This window comes from Balearica regulorum, chromosome 1, assembly GCF_011004875.1.
Source record: "Balearica regulorum gibbericeps isolate bBalReg1 chromosome 1, bBalReg1.pri, whole genome shotgun sequence".
Taxonomy (NCBI): Eukaryota; Metazoa; Chordata; class Aves; order Gruiformes; family Gruidae; genus Balearica; species Balearica regulorum.
The window spans coordinates 200,726,637-200,748,416 of record NC_046184.1 but is presented as its reverse complement, the minus strand read 5'-3'; the positions used below and the strand labels follow the sequence as shown (position 1 = coordinate 200,748,416).

The following is a 21,780-nucleotide window of genomic DNA, read 5'->3' as shown; positions in this document are numbered from 1 at the left end:
ATTATATCATTCACATTCAATGTTGACTTCTTTGTGAGGCTTGGTCACCTCCTCCTGTCTTTGAGAGGGACTATGATATTCTGTATGTGGACAGCTGAGGTAATGTTATCTTGCCACAGCTAACTTCAAACCCTGGTGGTGTAGGATATTGATACTCTAGGTAAAAAGTGGGTCAGATATGATTATTTAATTATTAAACGTAGTGGTGCTTTATCATCTGTATGACACAAAGCATGTCTCTTCTTGTCAAGTGTGAAATTTTTTCCATTCAGTGCACTGGCATAATTTAGGAAATGAAGACACCATTAATTTTAGCTTGCTTTGATGAAGAGGATGATTGCTTATGATATGATAATACATGCAATTAATTTTATTTTTATTTCAGAGGTTGCACCCAGTGTCTGTAAATTGGTCTAAATGATGGTTCTTACAAGAATTAATGCTCCAAAATAATACGTTGCTCTTGAATTGGAGCATTTTGGGTATGGTGAGCTTAAATTTTGACACATTTTTTTCTTTACACAGATTTTCCAGCAGTGAACTGGGTCATTCAGTTTGACTGCCCAGAAGATGCAAACACATACATCCACAGAGTGGGAAGAACAGCCAGGTTTGTTTTCACTTTTCATTAATATTTTAATATATAAAACTAGATCCCTAATAGGGACAGATAATTGGCTAAAGACTCACTTGAAAAAAATCAAGGTATAAATTGAAAAGAAAGAAAGGCTGTCATCACCAAAAGACCCTTTCAATTACTTATGAGTAATGGTTTGACATAATCATTTCTTAGTGAACTTCAGAGACACCTTAGACCAGACAGAAAAAATATCCCTAGTTTTTTAATCCGATCAGGGAAGATTAATATTGAGGAGGCAAAAATCTTCCTTTGCACTTGGCAGGTTTACCTTAAAGGCTGAATTGAGCATGTTTGTGAGTGGAAGAGCTTGTTTTGCCACCACCATTTGTAGATAAATAAGACTTTGTGGATCCAATTTATTTGTGTCATTAAAGACTCTTCAAAAGAATGGAAATATTACTTCCTTATTTTAATTTGGGGAGGAGGGAATCAAATAATGCTAATTAAAGGTTAAATTTTTAATTTTCTAAGTCTTTTGTAGAATTAGATTCTTAGGGATATCTTTATTTAAAGTATTTGTGTCTAAGCCTTTATGACAAAAAGGAGTTACCCAGATGTACTGTTAAAAACCTGGTCCTTGATCTCTGAAGCAGGTTTTTAAGAGAAACGGGAGTTGTTACTGCATATAATTCAGTAGATCAAAAAATTTATGCAATTATCTGAAGGATGAAATGCAAGACCTAGCATTATATCTTGTACATAATTTAATTTTTTTGTAGTAGGGTTTGCAATATAGACTGTTGTCAAACGTAATGACAGAGCAGTTGCTTAGAATAGGAGTTCACCGCTCTACGCTTGCTATAAGAATTTGGTAGCTGTCTTCCTGGATCAGATGGCATCAAATTTTGGTGACTGTAACAGGAGCGTATGCTTCCAGCCCTCTTTCAGAATGTGGAAGTTCTAGCTATGTTTTCACTGTAATTGGTAATACCTGCCCTATTCTGTCCTGTGTTCTCCATTTTCTATACACCTGTTACAAAAGAAGGGAATAATAAACACTTAAATGCTTTTGGAAAAAACCTGTCTATGAACAAAATCAATGAATGTTTTTATATATAAATAGATAAAACTGGTAGCTATTTGGCTAAATTCAAATCTAAGTGTAATCTTGTGCATCCCAATTGAGAGAAAAGCATATAGGCTTAGTTCACATTCTGGGTTTGTTTTTTGTTTTTTGTTTTTTTAATCCTGTGTGGCTTCCATAGAAGGCTTGTAATTTTGTCTGTATGGGATACTGTCATTGTGGAAGGGAAAACCATATATTTGACACTGTTTAACTGGCGGTTTGTGGAAGGCTTGTTGAGCTCTTTCTGAGCCATGTCACTGAGTTAAAGCACCTGCCCTGGAGTGACAATGCTCAGGTCTTGTCCCAGGTCTCATTAGGTGCCAAGAAGAGCGATTGTGTGTAGGTTTAGAGTGGGGAAGCAGCTATGTAAAGAGAAATAACCCTCCTTTTCCACAATGCTTTTAATAAAATGTCACTCCGACGAGGATGTTAGCCTTGCAACCTTAAGGGTCTGTCTTCAGCTGCCTCTCGAATACAACTTTCTGTGATTGCTTGAGGGACAGATTTAGGCAGAAGCTTGGGGTGGAGGATCTGTCCCGTAGGCCATGGCCATGCCGGATGCCTGCCTCTTGCTTCACTGGGCTGGCGGCTGCATTTCCCTTTATGTGACTTTTTCAGTAGCCAGACCTTACTGAAATTGGGAGTATGTCTGAACAAGTTGTTTGAGCCGACAGCATGGCGACTGATAGCGAAAGCAAATTCCTTCTGTAGGGAAAGTTTTATGGATATTTTCTGTCTTTTAATCTGATAAAAAGGTCAAGGAAGGTTCTGCCTACACTGAGCTTTCATTTTGGAGAAACATACAGGCTCTCTCTGTTCTTAAAGTAGTCCTGGAAAGAGATTCATTCAGTGAACTTAACAGCATGAAATAAATCTTTGAAAATAAAACAAGGGAGATGTTTAATAGTTTAAAGTAAATACTATGCACTAAGTAAATACGCTAATGCAGTTTTAGATGTGGGTAATTGATAGTGCACTTCTCGGTGAACTCTAAATGTTGAGTAGGAAACTTCACTTGTTTCAATAGCTACAGTTAGGATGAGAAGCTCGTGATTCTTCTAGAAACTTGACAAAAATGAAATGAACTGCAGTTTAGTAGTCCTCATTAATGAGGTTAGAGATAATTATGAATTTTCATGGATTATAAGAGTGTATAATTGCATGGAATGAAAGCTAACTTAAATATCTCACCTAATTAAGAGACTGTGTTAAACTGTAATTAAAAGCGGGATGCCAAATACTGTTTACTTTTGAAATCAAATTATTTTGTGATACAAAAGTAAATATGAAAGTCAAGAGAAAAATTATTTTGGGGATTGGGCTGAAAAACCTTTGCCTAGCGATCGTGGATGTGTTCCCACATCTGTTTGACAGTTTTGCAAAGCCTTGTCTAAGATGAAAGATGATTGATTTTTAAGTGGATAAAACCACTGTGTTCCCTAAGTAGCATTTCACTTGCATTTTATCCTACTGAAGAACATAAATGGCAACTCCTGCATTTCTGATTTATGGTAAAGTAAGATAAAGAAAACCTGGATGTTGTCCAGTAATGCTTTTATTTTATAGTAGAATTGGCATATCTTGATTTTTTTTTTTTTAACTTGAAAGGTATGTTATGATTGGAGTGATTGGAAGCTGTTTCTTCCAACTGCATTTAAAAGTGTTTATTTAAGGTCTTAACTAGTTCAGTAACAGAATTTCTAAACCACTGACAATATCATGGCCATGCCCATAAATATTTTTGGCTATAATTTTGTCACAGAATCTCTTAGCAAAGTCTGTAATATAAAATACTAGATCAATGTTTTCCTATGTGTTTTAGTTTCAAAAATTCTAAGTAAATAAGAGATATTTGTAGCAGTTGTCTACAAAACTGATTTCTTCTGGCTTTTAATTTCTATTGATGCCTTCTGTTCTGTAGCCTATGAAGCTTACAGTTGAAAATATTCTTTGATTAATCTTGTGAAACAAGTTACAGTGCCACTAGGGGACAGCAGAAGATAATAATTTCTGAAGCACACTGATACTCACTTTTTTCCCCCCAAATTGTTTTTCCAAACATGATTTGTAAGTTGTGTGGCATGAAAGGAACATATATAGGGATGTTTTTCTTTCATTCATGATTGCATTGATGAGTAGAAAAGACTCTGAAAAGTCTATTTTATCTTTCTGTTCATGCGTAAATATCTTGTATTTTAGATGTACCTGTATCCTGGCATGTCTCAGTAATTATTTTCTTTCTTTCCTAGCATTACATTCCTCCCTCTGCTCCATTTTTTTTTTCTCCTTCAGAGGAGACTATTAAAAACTGTTACTTGAGTTTAGTGATTTTTCTATCAGGAGTCTCTTTTTTTAAAGACACTGACAGTGGAACGTTAAACAGAATAAATCTTTTTGCTCTGCAGTTTTTATCTGTAGTATGTCCAGAACTTTATATAGGCTTTAGATTTGGCTCAGACTCAGACTTCTGACGGTATTTAATCCAGGCTAGTTGGTTAGGTTTCTTAGGTGCTTAACTGCCTTAGGAAAGTGTAATTTTGTTGTTGCTGTTAAATGTAGTGTGCATACAGGCATGCATGTTCTGTCTGGCTCTACATATGCTTTTTTCCTTTTGGTAAATTATATTCTGAAAACAAATGGAATAATAAAAGTCTGTCTTTCCAAAGCAGGATACTCTATTGCCTACCATCTTTGTACTGACTGGTACGATGGTTAGAACCAGGAAGTATGAATAAAGATTTAAAAGATCTAGTCTTTCTGGTGCCTTATGAATACTGAAGAATATACACACATCAAATTTTGGAAAGGTGAAAGGGGCAGGTCATATAATGATCTCATTCTGTCATGAAGTCAAATGCTTTGAAGCATGCTCATTGGGGCTCTCCTTAAGTAATTGCACATTTTATGTGTGAAAGTGAGACTAATAAGCCTTTAGAGTAATCCTTGCAAGTGGCACTAAAGCGTTTAAAAAATGTGAGTAACTTAATGGAACTATTTTTCAATGGGGGAAGCTTGATTTTTTTTTAATAATTTTATTTTATTTTTTCCATTGGGAAATGTATCCCAGGGATACATGTCTTGGGTCCTGAATAAATAGTACAGCCAAGATGGCAGCTTCTTGTTTGATTATTTTTTATATTTAAGGCCCATTGCCACACTTTTACTGATGTATCTTTAAAAATCAATGCAGTATTTAGACCATCTCATATTATATTGTAGTCAAGTCGTTATCCTGACTCAAGTGAAGTAAAAATAGCTGCTAGGGGAGGTCAGAAGAAATTGTTGACACCACATATTTAACTTGCAATTCACATTATTAAATTCTCCAAAATTAAACACTGTACCCTAGCTACATTCCTGACAGTGGCCTGCGATGCCACAGTCATGCTGTCACCATGTTATCTGTTAGAATTCTTTTCATAATGACATAGTATGAATGTTCCAATATGCTGAAATATTAAGTGGCTAAGATGAAGCTATCCTGTAAGCTGTAATAAAAAATAAATAAGCACATGTATTTTAATGTAGTGGAGCGGACCCAGCTGAGTCTAGGCTGGAGGACCCAACAACCTCCCAAGGTCTTTTGAATTCAATTTATTCTGAGACTAGCGTGATAAGGTTGGTGAGCCACTGCCTATTCTTGTCTGTTATTTCTTGTGACTAAGTCTGTCTGGCAAACAAGGACACCTAGCAGTATAACTGAATGAAGAGGATTATGGTTTTGTGGTATGAATAAAACCCAGTCGCGTGGTTCTCAGAACTTGGCAATAGATATAAATAGGCTACTGTCCAGGCAGGAGAAGGAAAAGGATATTAAGTGATGAGAGGAAAACAAAACAACCCCCAAAATAAACAAACCCTGAAGCAATATCTAACTTCATAGCAAAATTTACTGATTTTTTTTTTTTTTAGGATACTGAACTAAGGTCTATGCAATGGAGAAATAGGACTCAACAAAGCATTAAAAGTGAGCTAAAGCAAAACTAAAAAATGAAGCCAGTTTGCTTTTTGTTTGTTTTAAATGCTCTGTGGGATGTTGGACTGTTCACAACCCATGGGAAAGAGCTCTTCTCCCTGGCTGAATTGAGGAACCAGCAGTGAACACGGTCTGTCTGCAGCATTTGCTCAGCTGTGAATAGCAAATAGCTTTCTAGTCTATTGTAATTTTTGTTGGGCTGCTTTAATAGGACTTGCTGTAGATGATACAGCACTGTTTCACTTAGCAGTGCACAGAGATCACTTGTTAAAGATTTGTTGCTTTAAAGAAAAATATCTATTACAAGAAGAGACCATTGATCATGTAGATGGGATAGAAATTCCGATATTTATGAACTTTTTTCTGTGCTCATTTGTCACTTAAAAAAATAGAATAACAAATTACCATGTTAAGGAAGAAACCCAGCAGTATAGAAGTTATGATAAACAGTAGATAAAACTTTTCTTGCTCCTGGGCTTGGAGAAATAATGTTTTCTTGTTCTGAAGCTTAGATTTCACCAGTCCTCATTGTATCAGAAGGCCCAGGAGGTAGTATAATTGGAAATGAAGCTTTGCCTGAGTTGAGCCCAATATGACAGACCTAAAGCTGTTACTTTAAGAAATATGTTTAAAAACGGTAATAATCAGATAATCAGATTTAATAGTTGAATTTTAAACAAAACTATGAATTACCGTAGTTCTGTGGAAGGCCTTAGAAGTAGATATGGATATTAATTTCTCTTTGTTGAAGGATAGTGTGTGGGTGAACAGATTTATTCATATGCATATCAGATTCAAATAGGTCTCAGGATAAAACTGCCCATTTTGATATTTTCTGGATATATTTTAATAGATGTCTTGTATTGTTCGTTTACTAAAGAGTGCAGCACAGACAAATGTCTGCATCAATGAAATGCTTTTTCCTTCATTACTGTAGTTATTTTATCAAGGAATTGAAAATAATTTTAAAATAAAATATAAATTACATATTAGAAATAATAGAACTTAACTCTCTCTTAACTTTTTTCTAATCTGTATTATATTAAGCATGATTGTTAGGTTTTTAACTAATCTATAGACTGGGAAGTCACTGTTTGTAACCTAGCTTCCAACAGGTAGATGTGTATTTGCATACTCAGATGATGATTCTTTCTTTCCAAGTACTTCTTACAACAGATGAAGAACTGTACTATGCCATGTTTTTCTCCTTCATCCTGAAGTCTCAATTGCAATAGTGTGTACATTACCTACATAATTTCACTGGGATATTCTTCCATTCTTTACAGGGGTAAATCTTTGCTCTAGAAGCAGGGCTCTGTGTGGATTTTTGAATTTTGCTTGTCAGTTATTCCATGTGATTGAATTGTCTTGTTTTTGATTCTTTATGGAAACTAAAATTGTATGCAGACCTTTAAAGAACATTATTGTTGCAAAATCAAGTGCTTGAGAATATTTATGTTCTGAGAAGGGAGTGAATGGTGTGCAGTGAATAATTTGACTTCACAGTGGAAGTAACTATTAAATAGTTTTGTATTGATAGTTTGGCAATCGTGTATGATGAGCAAAGGATCCAGTGGAAGAAGAGTGAGGATACGTAATTAGAGTGTATCATAACGGCCGTACAAAACTGGGCAAATGTAGTGGGCTTGGTTTTGACGCTATTCCAACTGCTTTACTTACTGACCTTAATGTTTTAAGGAAAGCAGTCTTTTGCTTACTTCTGGTAAGTCTCTAGGAAATTTGACTTGGATGAGGAAGAGACAGTTGAGAAGTTGAGCTGGCTTCCTTGATGCGTGATTTCTTTTCCCTGAAGAGATCCACTATGGAGAGTTTTTGGGATACTAATGTATCCAAAGGTGGCTTGTTGGCTTGGAACGCAAGGCATTTTAGCAATGGCCTTTGATTTAAGCTCACAAGTTTTGCAGTAATACCTTACTTCCTTCTATGTCTTTTGACAGATGAGATGACAACATATGTTGATACTATCCATCCTGGCCCAGTTAGGCTAAAATTACATCTTTAATCAAGTCAACTTGGTAAAGTCCCATTTAAGTTATAGATTAAAAAACCCCACAAAACACAGGGTTTTTTTGAGTATGGTGGTAGATGTGTGACCTCCAAAGCATAAAAATTATGTACTTATGGTTCCTTTCATGTTCATGTGTGGCAAATATCTTCAAAAACATTATCACCTCCTTTATATTGAGTTTTCTGTAATGGGAAATATTCCAATTCAGGGAACTGTAATGTAAGTATCTTTATATCCGCAACCCTCCTCCCCCAAATTTTACGATAATCTCATCATCTCCATGTTCTCCTTTGCCAGTTTTTAAAATAGATTACTTTTTTCTTGCCAAACAAAGCAGCAATACTGCCTTTAACTTTCTTGAAATTTGGCATCAACTTATATCTTCTGAAATACAAATGTTAGGGAAACATGTTGTAATACATCTGTTCAAGACAACCTGTATAACATTTTCTGTAAGATCTGCATATCCACGCAGGCTGTCCTTACAGTTCTCTTTCCATTGCTTTCCCATCACTTTTTTTCCTACTGGATATCTGCTCTACAGCAGTACACTGGTGCCTGATGACCATCAATTAGATGGTTCCCATTCCTATTTTATTCTGGTATCACTATGACTCGCATATCACCAACAGTTAAAATACGGTGCATTTGACTGAACTATATGTTATAGTGGTCACGGCAAGGATGTAATATTACTCTGAATGTAGTCAGAACAAGCTCCCCTCTAGCTGCGTGGCAAGGTGAGGTTGATTAGTAACCACACTATGTTTTCATCTGTTGCCTTTGTGATAAAGTTAGTGCTGTTTGCTTTAATAGTGTTAGCTAGGGGTATATGTAGCCTTTGGCTGGCTCTGATCAAGGGTAGGTTAAGATAGGTTAAGATTAACAAAAATTGAGTGTCTGTTTGGCCTGCACGAAACGCATTTTTTCTCATCTTGTCCTCACAGAATTGTCGCCATGCTTTTAGTTCCTTCATGCTAGATACCAGCTATTGCCTCAGGGTGATTTTTAGCAGAAGTTTAAGATAGATTCTGTTGTAGTGAATAAACCATCCTCTTGATTTTAGTGTTTTATTTATTTTTTAGTATGAAACAAAACTATTTGGCAACTCTTTGTGTTTCGTTGCTAGGGAAATGGTGCTCTTGACACCATGGTTCTCTACTTCTAATTACCCTGTACCACACTGTCCTAAATAATTTATCACATTTCCTCCTTGTCCAGCCTTTGGTGCTTGCCCTTGATTGTAGGCATCCTTTTTCTCCTCTGCAGGCAGTGTAAATACATCATTCCTACCCTTTGCTAATGACGATTTGTCACAGCTTTGTTGCTTGTAAGTCAAGATTGAGTTGCAGAGAAGTTGCTTGCCTTTTTGATAAGTATTGAAGTCAATAGACTCTAGAAAATAAGACAGATACAAGCTAGAAGTATGTGAATTTTTTTTTCCAAAGACTTTCTGCAAGTAAGATGCAATTTTCCATAGAATTGGAATGAATCCTATCTGGTATCCTAAAAGACTGTTAAAATCACAATGCAAAGATGAGTCCCTGCTCTGGTTTCTTGATCACCTTGAGGAGATGACAAGATAAGTAATATCATCAATTATTACACAGTCCAAGAAAGTTTGATTACTTTGAGGTTTTTAATTTATCTTTCTCCAGCACAGTTGAGGTGCATACTTAGTGAAGAATAAATCACAAGAATGAATTAGCCTTTTAGGACAGATGTTTGGTTTTGGTGATGACAGACAACTTGAAGGCTGCAGTCAGCAAGAATGGGGAGAACTTCTTCTAATGTCTTCTCGTCTGCAGAAGTAGTAGTCCTGCTGAAGAATTTCAGTAGCTGAGGTTTACTCTTTGCTGTTTATCATCTGTAAAGGTTTAGAGGTTTTATTTGTCTACTGAAAATAATTGCAGAAATGTTCTTTTGTTGGCTTTAATGGAGAACTTCATTCCCTTAGGAATGTTCTTTTTTTCCTATGTTTTAGGCATTGTAATGGAAAAAAATTTTGAGCAGAAGATCTAAGTGTTTTTTATTGCTTATGCCAGTTTTTAGTAGCTTGTGCTTTCATAAGTTTGCCAATATAGAAGCTCTTAGTATGAAAGACACAGAGAAAACGCTTTTGAAAACTTAAATTTTCCACTGCAACCTCTCTTTTTGAGGTTATCTTTCAGACCATAATTTTATTAGCACATTACTAAGTTCTTTTCTTTTTTGAGAAATAAGATAATACTCTGCCCAAATAAAACTTTTTTTTTATACGCTTGCATTTTGCTTTAACTAAACACCCACTGGGGACACTGAACAGATACAAACCTTCCCAGATGACACTTAAGATTGTTTGGTTTTCAGCTTTCTCAATTCTGTAATGATTTCATTTTCATGTTTAGTTCTGAAGAACTAAATAATAATAATAATATTAAACTGTCTGTTTTAATTAATTAAATCACATTTACAATATAAAAATGAGCAAGGACTGTTCCTCCTTAACTTGAAGTATGTTTAAAATATTGGCATTTAAGAGAGTGAATGTTTCCAGAATAGGTAAGGAAAAAGATTACACTGCATCAATAGTTGCCAAATGTCTTTCAGTCCCCTTGAGTTTCTGAAGGCATCAGCTCTGAGAAATATTTTCAATGTTGTTTTTTTTTTTTTTTCTTAGTAGTTGCCAAAAGATGAGAAAGTATAGGTGTTTGGAAACCTCTGTCTCTTCTTAGTCTATTTTTGTATGATTGTCTCTTTACTTAGCTATAGTACTATTTTGTCTGTATAAAGGCTTGCAAGAATTAATATAGACATTGAATTAGTTGTTATCCATAGATACCAGATTTAATGCTTGTTTTCTGTTTGTGAATTATCTATGGAATATGCCTTTAGAATTACAACTCCTGAACTTGTACTTTCTGAAAACACAACTGACTCGGCATATAATGTGTTTAGCACTAACAACACAAGAACCCCATTCAAGGGTCAGATGGAAGGTTCATCTGATCCTGCATCCTCTTTTGAGAGTGACCTCAAGGGTACTGAGGAACAGCTGTGAAAGCAAAACTAATGTAGAATGATATTTCCTGTGTTATATCATTCTGGACTTTGGGTTTGTGGCTTGCAGAGAGAGTATTTGCACTCTCTGACCCTTGATGGGTATTTCTTCCATGATTCACATGGCACTGGTCTTTCATAGTGTGTTGCACACAAATAAAATAAATATAATAAAGCAACAATTTAAGAATGGTACGTCAGGCACTCCATGATAAGAAATGCCAGAAGCAACAAAACCACACAAATCACTTCATGCCTTTGACTAAATTTGAGGAATCTGCAAAAAATCATCCTTTGTAGGTGTTTATATAGTGTGATCAACACTTTTTTGTCTTCTTGACAAATGAGGAAGATTCTTGTTAAGAGACTGAACAGACGTTCTTTCCAGATACTGGATCATTCTCATAGCTCTTTTTGGAATCCTCTCCTTTCGTAGCATCTGTTTTGAAAAGAACAGTAGAGCTGTGTTTTATTCTGTATTCTAAATCAGTGGGACTGGTATTAACAGCAATATTATCTCTGTCTTCCTGTCTGATACAAGGCTTGGGTAGATGAAAGAGATATGTTTTCATCCTTCTTTCCAACAGTGCTCTGAGGGCTCAGGTTCTTTTGATAAATAATTAGCTAGCTGCCTTGGAACTGTGATCATAAATTTTTGCCATAAAATGCAAAGTCTTCTAAGGTTCAGTGGCTTTCTAGGATTTCATTGCTTGTTCAAGCAGTGGCAGTCTGGCATTCACCCGCTTTTTGGAAATATCATCTGGAATTTGGCTGGCTTCAAATATATAGAGCTTTCTTACAAGCTCTATGTAAGCAAGTCATTCACAACCTTAATTCTTATATAAAGGGTCTAAACATTCATGGGATGTTTGATCAGCAGTGACTTATGTCCTCCTGTGCTGTTGGTAAAGGTAATAAATTTCCTTAAACCAAGCATATAGGTTGCTTTAGAACTCTTTTTTGAGAAAGATTCTACAAGCTGATAATTCTGCATTGAGAACATTTTAGGTCTACTAAATTAAATGGATTAAAATCAAGTTAGTATAGGTTTTGTACAGTATCTCTCCCTTACTCGCAACCCTAAGGCAGTATTTTTTTGGGACAAAGTCCAAATGCTTTGCCATTTCTTTTGGTACTCATCAAACCATATAAACCCAGTAAATTACATAGTGTTGGTATGTGAGAGAGACTCTCCTCTTTATATCAATTTGACTTCCATGTAAAATTTCAAAATCTAGAATGTAAGGGTTAAAATCTCATTATGAAAACATTTATTAAACATTTTAAAATTATCTTTAAAAGTTAGTCCCCAAACCCACCATGTATAACATTGGGGAAAACAAAAGGCATCCGGGAGCATTTTGTTGTGATTTTTTTCAAATTCATCAAATGAAAGCAGAGAGCTGTAATAAAAGCTGTCAGACTGTTCTAACTGCAGATTTTGTTGCTACTTGCATTGCTTACTGTGCTGTGACAGATAGTGTTTATAGTTTTCAAACAGTTCTGCAGTACTGTTTTTGCCAAGTGATAACTGTTTATACTTGGAGAAATGCGGGCTCCCTATGTTCCATCTGAAATGATTTTTATCAGGTAGTGGTATGAATCTTGTTTGGTGTGCCTGAGAACATCCTTCTGCGCTCTTGGGCCTTCAACTTAAAAGCTGTCTTCAGCCAACGAATATTGACTCTAATACTTCCTTAAATAGTGCTTATGTCCTCTTTTCTGTGCACAACAACTGAACTGGTGTTTTCTTGTGTCATTACTGAGCTTTTATTGGAAAGATATATGACCTACACAGTCTTGTAGTCTCTGACCCAAAGACAAACTAGTAACATCTCCCACCCTTCTGCTGATAGTTTATACCTTTTTTTAATATCCTTTCCTTGATGGTTCTCTTGATGGAGAAGAGTGAATGCAATTGGAGTAGAGACCCAACAGGAGAATGTGTGATGGAGTAACAGAAGCTGAAGATTTATGAAATGGCAACAGACTGAGTGGAATAAGGATCGAGGCAACAGTTAACTTTCCTTATAGAAAACAGAAAGAACAAACCAGATACACTTAAGATGGATGAAAAGTTTTACTAGCATAGGAAAAAAAGACAAATATGACTGGAGTAGGAACCAAACCAAAGGCCTGTTAAGGTAGTAAATAATTTAATATAAAACAACACTTGAAAAATAATACAATGAGTATTTTCTGTTTTAACTAAATGGAATACCTATGTATTTACTCAGTTTATGTATAGGCTTACAATCTGCTGCTGCCTAGGGACTTCCCTGCGAGTAGCTCTTGTCAGTTAGACCTGCTCTACGTAGTAACTTACCACTCTTATTTTGCTTTGTCCCACACAATGCTCTCATCAGTTGACTGTGACTTTGAGTTGGATTCTGTCCAATTTTGGCATATTTCTGAAATTTAGCTCGATTGAAGTTTTTTTATATAATGGAAGACTCTGCAATATTTTCCTATCAATCTGTACTCTTAAGAACTATTTGTAAATCTAAATGAAATAATATACATCTTACAATAGATGGGGACTTAGTTAATGCAGAGAAGGTAACTGATCCTTACTACTTTGCAGTAGGACTTAAACCTGTTGTCTTTTTTGTTTACTAATGTTGTTGGGTACTTTTCCCCCATGAATGTCTTCAACTTGTTAAATTTGCTGAAAGTAGGAACTGACATTTTCTTAAACAAAAAGAAAGTGAACATGACATTGCTTTAAGAATAAAATAGAAGAATTTTTATTTCTTTGCCAACCATGTATCTTGAGTAATTACCAAGTCAGCTACATTTGATACAGCTGTTAAGTGCAGTGAAGAGTGAATACTAGATATGTTCTTATGGGATCAGTCTGATTTTATTTTTTATTTTGTACTTAAAAACTGCTTCTATAAATGAAAGAACTCCTGTTTTTATGCTTTTCTTTCAGTGATGCCTCTGTGACCTGTTAGAAAAGTAGCCTTTATTGAACATGCAAGTAGGAGTTGTTGTTTGGGATCAAGGCACTTACTTATCCTTTCCCAGCCTTTACCTTCTTTCACTTGCAGGATGCGCAAAGGAGAATCAGTTGTTATCAGGTGTTAAGACTTGCCTGTTGGTAAAGGATGAATGCAAGTAGCTGATCTTCTAGTATTGTAAGCTGTGATCAAGTGCCATTTGATTACTACAGAAATATTTCTAATCTAAGAAGGAAAAGATTCACTGATCTGAATCTATGTTTTAGTCCCAGATGTTTAGGGCTCTACGTGTAGTTTTGAAATCAGCTCAAGTGGAGATATTGGCAAGTCACTTAACTGGTTAGCCTTTTCTTTTCCCTTTGTAAAGTCAGGATTTTTGTCTGCTCTTTGGGCTGCTTATAAAGAAGCAAATGTAAATTCTCATTGTGTGTTGAAAACATCAACAAAAAATTGTATTGTTTGCATGTTCTTGAGGTCTCTCTTTTGTGGTTTTCCCCCTGATCAGATACAAAGAAGGTGGTGAAGCTTTGTTAATATTGCTTCCCTCAGAAGAAAAAGGCATGGTGGAACAGCTGGCACAGAGGAAGGTACCTGTCAGTGAAATCAAGTAAGTGACTAATAGTTTGTCCGTTACTCAGCCTTCTTTCTGCAGGAATAATGTGTGATGAATCTATGACAATCCTGATGGAGTAAAGTGCTTGAATTGCCTGGAGCTGGACAAACAAGGGAGATTTTGATAGTATTGTAGGAAGGAAAAGACCTTGAGAGGTTACCTATTCCATCTCCTTTCCGAAAGGCAGGATCAGCTACACAAATCATTCTTATCAGATGCTTGTCTGACTTGCCAATATCTTCACAATTTCCCAAAGTGATCTCATCTATACTCAACAGTTCCTGCAATTTAGGTTTTTTTCTTCAACTATCTGATAAACCTTGTAAGTAATTTAAGTGAAATATTTCTTTTGTCCTGTGCCAAGAATATATGGAAAATTATGCATTCTCTTGCTCTTTGCAACTACTTTTTGTGTAATTGAACATTATCATGTTATCACTTTCTCTTTTGCAGTTTTCTTTAATCTGTCCTTGTATGTTTCTATACCTGTTATCATTCTTACTTCTCTTACCTGTCTTTTCTTTAGTTCTAGACTATTTCCCCAATTTGTTATGATCTTTCTGAATCAGTTAGTTGAAGAACAGGAAATAAAAGATGTGGCTAAATGGTCACTTTACATACTAGAGAGAGTATTCCGATGGAGACCTGTAGAATCTGTACAAAAGAGAACTGACTTTGAAAGAGTTGCAGAAGCATATAATGATACCATGTAAAAATAAAAAAGCACTTGTATTTCCAGTTTCTATTAAATGCAGAATAATGGACATGTAGGAAAGACAAAAACCTTTAACTGCAAAAATAACAGGAAAAAACCCCACAGCACTAAAAGAATTGGTTAGCAGCTATAGGTAGGAGGAAGTTCATGGTTCTTTGAGCCTGTGAGTCTAATACTGAATCAAAAGAGGAAACATAGTGTGAAGGAAATATGGAAGAAGAATTGAAAGCAAGCCAGAAAATATGGTATGAACCTGACTCCATTTTGAATGTTCATATAGTTCAGGTTACACCATGCCAAAGATCGTAGAGTGGAGCTAGAAGAGATCCAGAGAAGCATGACAAGGTAGGAAATTAAGTTTCTCTACAAGTGGGTATGAGTAAGGCTAGAACTCTCTTTAAAAAGCTATGATTTGAAGGTGAAGATATGAATATCTAAGCAAAGAAGACAATTAACTGTATGCAGGAAATGTTTGTGGAATAATTGTTTTTGAGAAGAAATCAAAATAGGGTGGAACTTTAAGTGATTATTATTACCTCATTGGTCAAATCTCCAGGTCTGCTCAAAATTATACTGTATTCTTTGAATTCTAGTGTAACGAAGGATGGTAAGAAATTGCCACTACTTACAAGGTTAACTGTTATTTGTTACACTTTCCATGTATGTTTATGTCGAAACTTGAGTTAAAAAATAAAGTGAACACATACTTTGGGATTTGTCATTACTAAAATCTACTAAATGAGAATCTTTTTCACTTCATTAGCTTTTTCAATTGTAAATTCAATAATAGGATGCATTACAGTAAGGTTTTTTGGTTGTTTATTTATTTTTTTTTTTAAACACCACCCGAAAAATTCATTCTTTTACCGAGCCACTAGGGCATATGTGTAATAAATACATTTAGGTAACAATCTTAACTGGAATAATTATAAGCAAAGTCAGGGCTTTTGATAGATAATATATTTTAACAGCCTGCCCTGAGATCCAGTTTTCCAATCTGCAAAACATACCTTATTAGTATTTGTAACATCTTAATGAAGGGGAATGCTTTTACTTAGAAACTTCTAGCCAGTTTCCCAATTAATACAACCCTGGTATGTTTTGACAGTTGATAAATTGTTGAAGAAGTTCCATCAACCCATGGATCATGTTCCAGGTCTTTTGTTGAAGTCTTCTGGTGGTGTTTGTGTATATTTACCTAATTATAGGTTATCAAGAATTGATTTAACTTGTGAGCTAGTAGGTAATGAGCGTTGCTCACTGCCAACAGAGTTTAACTCTTTGAACTTCTGAAACTCATTCTGAAAGCTTTTTGTAATTAAAGCGTTTGTTTTGCTGTCCTTGTTAACCTGTTGTCTTGTGTAGGGATTGCAAGAACTCGTTTTCTGTTACTTTCCTTGTTTTGTATTTTCTGACTTAAAGAAATGTTAAGAGCTGTTTGTATTTCATGTAGACAGAGCTTTTAAAACAGTTCCATAATTTGAAAGCAGAGAGAGAATAACTTTTTTTCCTGAATACCTATTCAAAAGGCTAGGGTTTAGGCTGTTTTCTTAATTTTCAGTTTTAAATCTAAGCTCCTTGTAGAGCCTGATAGTGTACCATTCCTTTCTAATTAGCACAAGATGCCAATTTACAGGGAGTGCTTTTAGGAATACATCTCTTTTTCATTGTTCGAACAGAGCAAGAGAAAATGCAAAATATGTGATAGTAAATATCATGTTTTAGAGCACTCAAATATAGCAAAAAGCTATTCTGAAAGTACTAAATATTACAAGGCATCTATAATTTCAAAGTTTTAGATGGAAGCTGTAAACTGAACTTATTTTTGATAATACCTTGAGACTAATTCATGGTACCCAGTTTTGTTGAGTAACATGATAAGAGATGCTTCCTAAGGCGTTACTGTGACAAATTTTGTGTCTAGAAAATTTTACCAAAGGAAGTACAAGTATACAGATACCCACAATGTAATAATGCTTTCTTTAATATTATGACAAAAATGTAGTTCTTGAAGAAAACAACAACAAAACACTTTTTTTTTTTCTGACAATGGAGAATACTTGGATATATATTTCATATGACAGTAATATTAATACTAGGGAATCTATTAGAACTTGCTGCCTCTCAATTACCATAATTACTGTAGAACAGTTCATTAGTGTCATTAACCACCGTGGTTATGCACCTGCATGTGATCTGCTGGTGTGAGGCTGGCAACTCTGAGCAGCTGTCCTCAGGTCCCAGATCTTCCTCCTCACTCCAGCCTTCCAGGTTGTCCACTGTAACCAGAGAGCCACATTCCAGGCTGAGAGCACAGAGCAACACCTGCTGCTGCTTGGAAGCTGGCTGGAATATGGAAACTGTTTTGCTACATGATGGCAGCATGGTATTTTTGGTGGTTGTTGAGCTTTTGTGGTTTAAATTCTGCTTTGGAGGGGATGGGGAAGAGAGAATATCTAATTAAAGCAGTGCTTATATCCTGGTGTTAAAAACAGGGGAAATGAGGGGAAAGCAGAGTGCATATGGACCAGGAAATTTGGAGTGCCACATTTGATCACTTCGTAAGACCAAGCAAGCTGAGTTCATATTTATATCGTGGCACATTCAAGTGTGGCTATTTATGCAACTGCTAGGCAAAACAAGTTTCAAAAAGTTATACTGCTCCTTAAATGCAAGATTTGTTCTCACAGAGTAAGAAAAGAAGGAAGCAGCCTAGTTAAAATGACAGACAATGCCATAAAATCCCCTTCTAGTCTTTGGTTCTAGCTCACTGGCTCTTAGCTGTCTAGGCAAGCTTATAAATAGTGATAATTCATTTAAGTGTTTATAGTTTAGGCTTGTCTCTCTCGCCAAATAGTCACATGTATGTAATTATTGTAAAGAGTTTTATTTGTTAAAAAAACCCCAAAACCATGCAAACTCATTAAAACCAAAATCCAATTTAACAGTGACCAGCTTTCTTATTTTTGGAATCCCAGCATGAGACGAAGACGACAGTGGGTGGTTGTCATGATACAGTGTTGGAGAGGAGAGAATCCAGTGTTACAACTCTTTTTAATATCCAGTGTTGCAAATTTAGTCATTCATTAACAAACACACAACCTCAAAATGTGCTTGGGGCACCAAATTCTTGGTTGACATTGCTTAGATTTACACCACATCATCTTGCCATGCTTTTAACTGTAAAGTATCTTGTGTTTTCTGTCTTTTTCAAACCCTTTTCTTGCAAATCTCAACCAAATTACTCAAACTAAGATTTATGTGCAGTCAAATGTCATCTTGTCTAAGATTATTGTTCATTATTCTTGTAGTCCCAATGATGTATTGACTCCTATAAATAAGGAATCGTATTCCTACAGTAATCAAATCATAGAAAATAATGAGTAATAGCGGGCCCAGGTGAGAACTAGAACTTGGCATGCATTTTGAGTTTGACAGTGAATAGTTGACAGTCCCAACTACTCTTTGAATACAGCTCCAAGGCCATTTTTGCGCTTACTAAAAGATTTCATATGGACCATGTTTCCCTAGCTTATGAGAATGTGCAACTGCCAGATGCTTTGCTGACATCAAATGTGACATCTGCCGTTTCCTTCCTGTTCTTAAAGCCTGCTAATGCTTCTATGAAGGATAATCAAACTGATTAGTTATATTTTGCTTCTGACTAAGCTATGTTGGCCGTTGTGTGTTTGCTTATTTTCTTTAGGCACTTACAAATTGTTTTTTTGGTGTCAAGAAAAAAGTTAATTGTTTAACTTCTCTTTTTTTGCACCCTTTGAAGATGAGCACTGTATTTACCTGCCTTGTCTCAGATTTTTACCCATCTCAGATGAGTTCTCAAGAATAGATACAACTATGACTCAAAGTGCTTTGACTTTCTCTGTAGTTGCTATGGAGCAAATTTCTTTTGACCCAGCTGATTCATCTTAAGTACTTGTCCTATGATTTGTGATTCTGGAGTGAGCTTGGACTGTGCTGTAGCTGTTGTTAGCTGTCTGAGTGCAGCTGCCACTTGGAGCGAAGACAAGGGAAAAAAGACACTGGCTAATTTAAGGGCCTTGAGGTCATCTCTTAATAGCTTTCCCGTAACTTAACAGCAATCCAGTACTTCTCTGGGATCTCTTACTACTGGTGTTCATGTTAATATTTTTTGTTGTTGTTATTCATGCTATCCCTTCTTTACTTTTTGTATCTTATTTGTGCTTGTAATTCTTATTTATCCCAGTGCATTTGTGCTGCTGTTATACTTGTCTTCAGTTCTACTTTAAACTTTCTTCTTGAGTTTCAGGTCATTGTAAACATGTTGTTTTCATCTAGCCAGCCTTTTTACTCTTCCTCCTGTCTTCCTCTGCAGTGAAATAGTATACTTTGTACTTTCTAATACAATTTGGAATTAAGCAAGCCACTGCTTTTATTTTCCTATTCTACCATTTTTCCTTTGTTAGGATCATAAATATTTTCGTTATCACCTTTTCAATCCTGTTTTATAGAATAAAATCTAGAAAAGCCTTCTCTCTTTTTACTTTTTCTATCTTTGGTATCTTGTGTGCATTCCGTCCTGCATTCCATTTCAAAGACTTGTTGGTCAGTTTGTCCCCCACTGAATTTTTCATGCCTCTTCTTTTCTTTCTTAAGTCTTTACACTTTCAGAGCAAATTATGTGCTGGCTTGAAACTGGAACTCAGCTGTTTGATCTTTCACTAAAACTGTAGCTAAATAGCTTGTATGCACTACAATTTTCCACTGGCTGTATCTGACAGAGATAAGAAATTGAAATGGTGAAGGAATAAAGCTTGATGTCTTTATAAATTATTCTTTGGTAATACCCTCTAACCCCTTGCTTAATTGCTGTTTTCATATTTAGTAAGAATAGTGGATGATCATAATGGCTTATCTTACAAAAAATGACTATAAAATGTTTCTTGCCTAGTCTTTTATTCAGTCATGTTTTTTAGACTGTCATACTGCTATGTGAAGAGGCATGATTTTGATTTTTTTTTTTCTTTCTCCTTGACTTCCTTCAGCAAAGGCTATGTTTTGTTGTACAGTATGAGATGACATGGCACACAGCAGCAAGAACCAGATTAAGAAATCTGGTAGCTGTGCATCTCTTTTGACCTCTACTTGAGGGGTACCCTCCTACCATGTTTGGTAGGTTGTATGATACACTTGGGTGGCACTAGCAGATCAAAACCAGAAGTAGTTAAGAAAAGATCTGGGCAAATAAACCTGGAATAGTGTAAGTATCACTGGAATAAGTGTAAAAATCCAGAGTCTGGGAGAGCACTTCCATACCTTCTTACTAGGTTTAATGGCATTTTCTATAATACAGTCACTGTTCTTTATTCACCTGATCAATATCTTGAAGGAGATCTTAAATCTGTTTAATCTCAATTTAATCTTATTTTTGCTCATCTGGCTGTAGGAAAGAAATACTTAAATTTCTGTATTCCCAGGGCACTGGATCTTATTTAAGCTTTCAAAAATGCTGAGAATTTCCTTATGAAGACTACTATCTCAGTATAAAGTAGCACTGTAATTCATTATGCTTCTTTTATATTTTCTTCATTAATCCAAGAAGTTCTTTTACTGCTGATTTAGGCTTTGGAAGAAGTTTCACCACCTTCACTGAAAACTCTCTGGAAAAAAAGTCTGAGCTCCCATTTGTCTTTTCTGTATTATTTGTTTGAGGAGTGTATGCTTCATCCTTAATATGGTTCCATTCTAAGCTCTTTCATAGTCAGAATAACTTGATGCATATTAAAGCAAAGCAAAAGACATGAAGATACTCCTGAGAACTTATTAGGTGCTTATTTTTGCATGTTCTAATAATTAAAGCTAACTTTCTTCTTCTTACTTTTTTTTTTTTAACTTAGAATTAATCCTGAAAAACTTACGGACATCCAAAAGAGGATGCAAGCTTTCTTAGCTCAAGATCAGGAGTTAAAAGACAAAGCTCAAAGGGTAAGTCATCTACTGCACTATAGTTCTTGAGGCATGCTACTTGAATAGAACTGCTGTTGGATTAACTGACCTGCTCGTATATGGCCTAGCAGCAGTGTTTGGAACTGCTAAATTGTTCTGATTTTTAAGCTTTGAAACATGGCATCGGTAGAAACAATAATCACGCATTAGCAGTTAGTGGTAAGTACGCCTGTATAGCCTGTGTGAATCGGCATGGGCTCAATGTGGGCTCATGATCCTAATGCCTGGAGAGCCACCTGACCTACTACTGTTGTGCCAAAGTTAAGGCATAGATGAGGACATACTTATTTTAGAGTCTTGGGTATGAAAGTAATTTTTGATGTAGTAGTCTGCTTCTCAACTGTTTGAGGGGTTTTACTGTTATGTTTGAGTCTTTCCCAGCTGTTTGAGACCTGAACCTGGGAAGGAGGAACCCTATAGACCAGTACAGACTGGGACCAAATGGCTGGAAGGCAACTTTTCAGAAAAGGACCTGGGGCAACAGATTGTCCTAGTGGACAACAGGCTGAACATGAGCCAACAATGTGCCTTTGCAGCAAAGAAGGCCAACTGCATTCTGGGCAGCATTAGGCAGAGCATTGCTGGCAGGTAAAGGGCAGTGGTCCTTCCTTTCCCCTCTACTCAGCCCTGGTGAGACACATCTGGAGCGCAAAGCTTGTTTCTAGGCTTCCAGTACGAGAAAGACATGGACGTACTGGAGGCAAAACCAATGAAGAACCGCAGAGATGACTGAGCACTTGGACTATCTCCTGTA

At 35.8% G+C, this 21,780-nt stretch overlaps 1 protein-coding gene across 1 annotated transcript in view; it reads left to right on the top strand.

The window, feature by feature from the left end:
- DDX10 (DEAD-box helicase 10) overlaps window positions 1–21,780 on the top strand; it is a 191,769-nt gene that overhangs the window by 21,699 nt on the left and 148,290 nt on the right. The window contains exons 9-11 of the mRNA XM_075742273.1: window positions 526–610; window positions 14,219–14,320; window positions 20,918–21,005. Coding sequence (XP_075598388.1) covers window positions 526–610; window positions 14,219–14,320; window positions 20,918–21,005 — 275 coding nt within the window. The remainder of the gene's footprint in view (window positions 1–525; window positions 611–14,218; window positions 14,321–20,917; window positions 21,006–21,780) is intronic.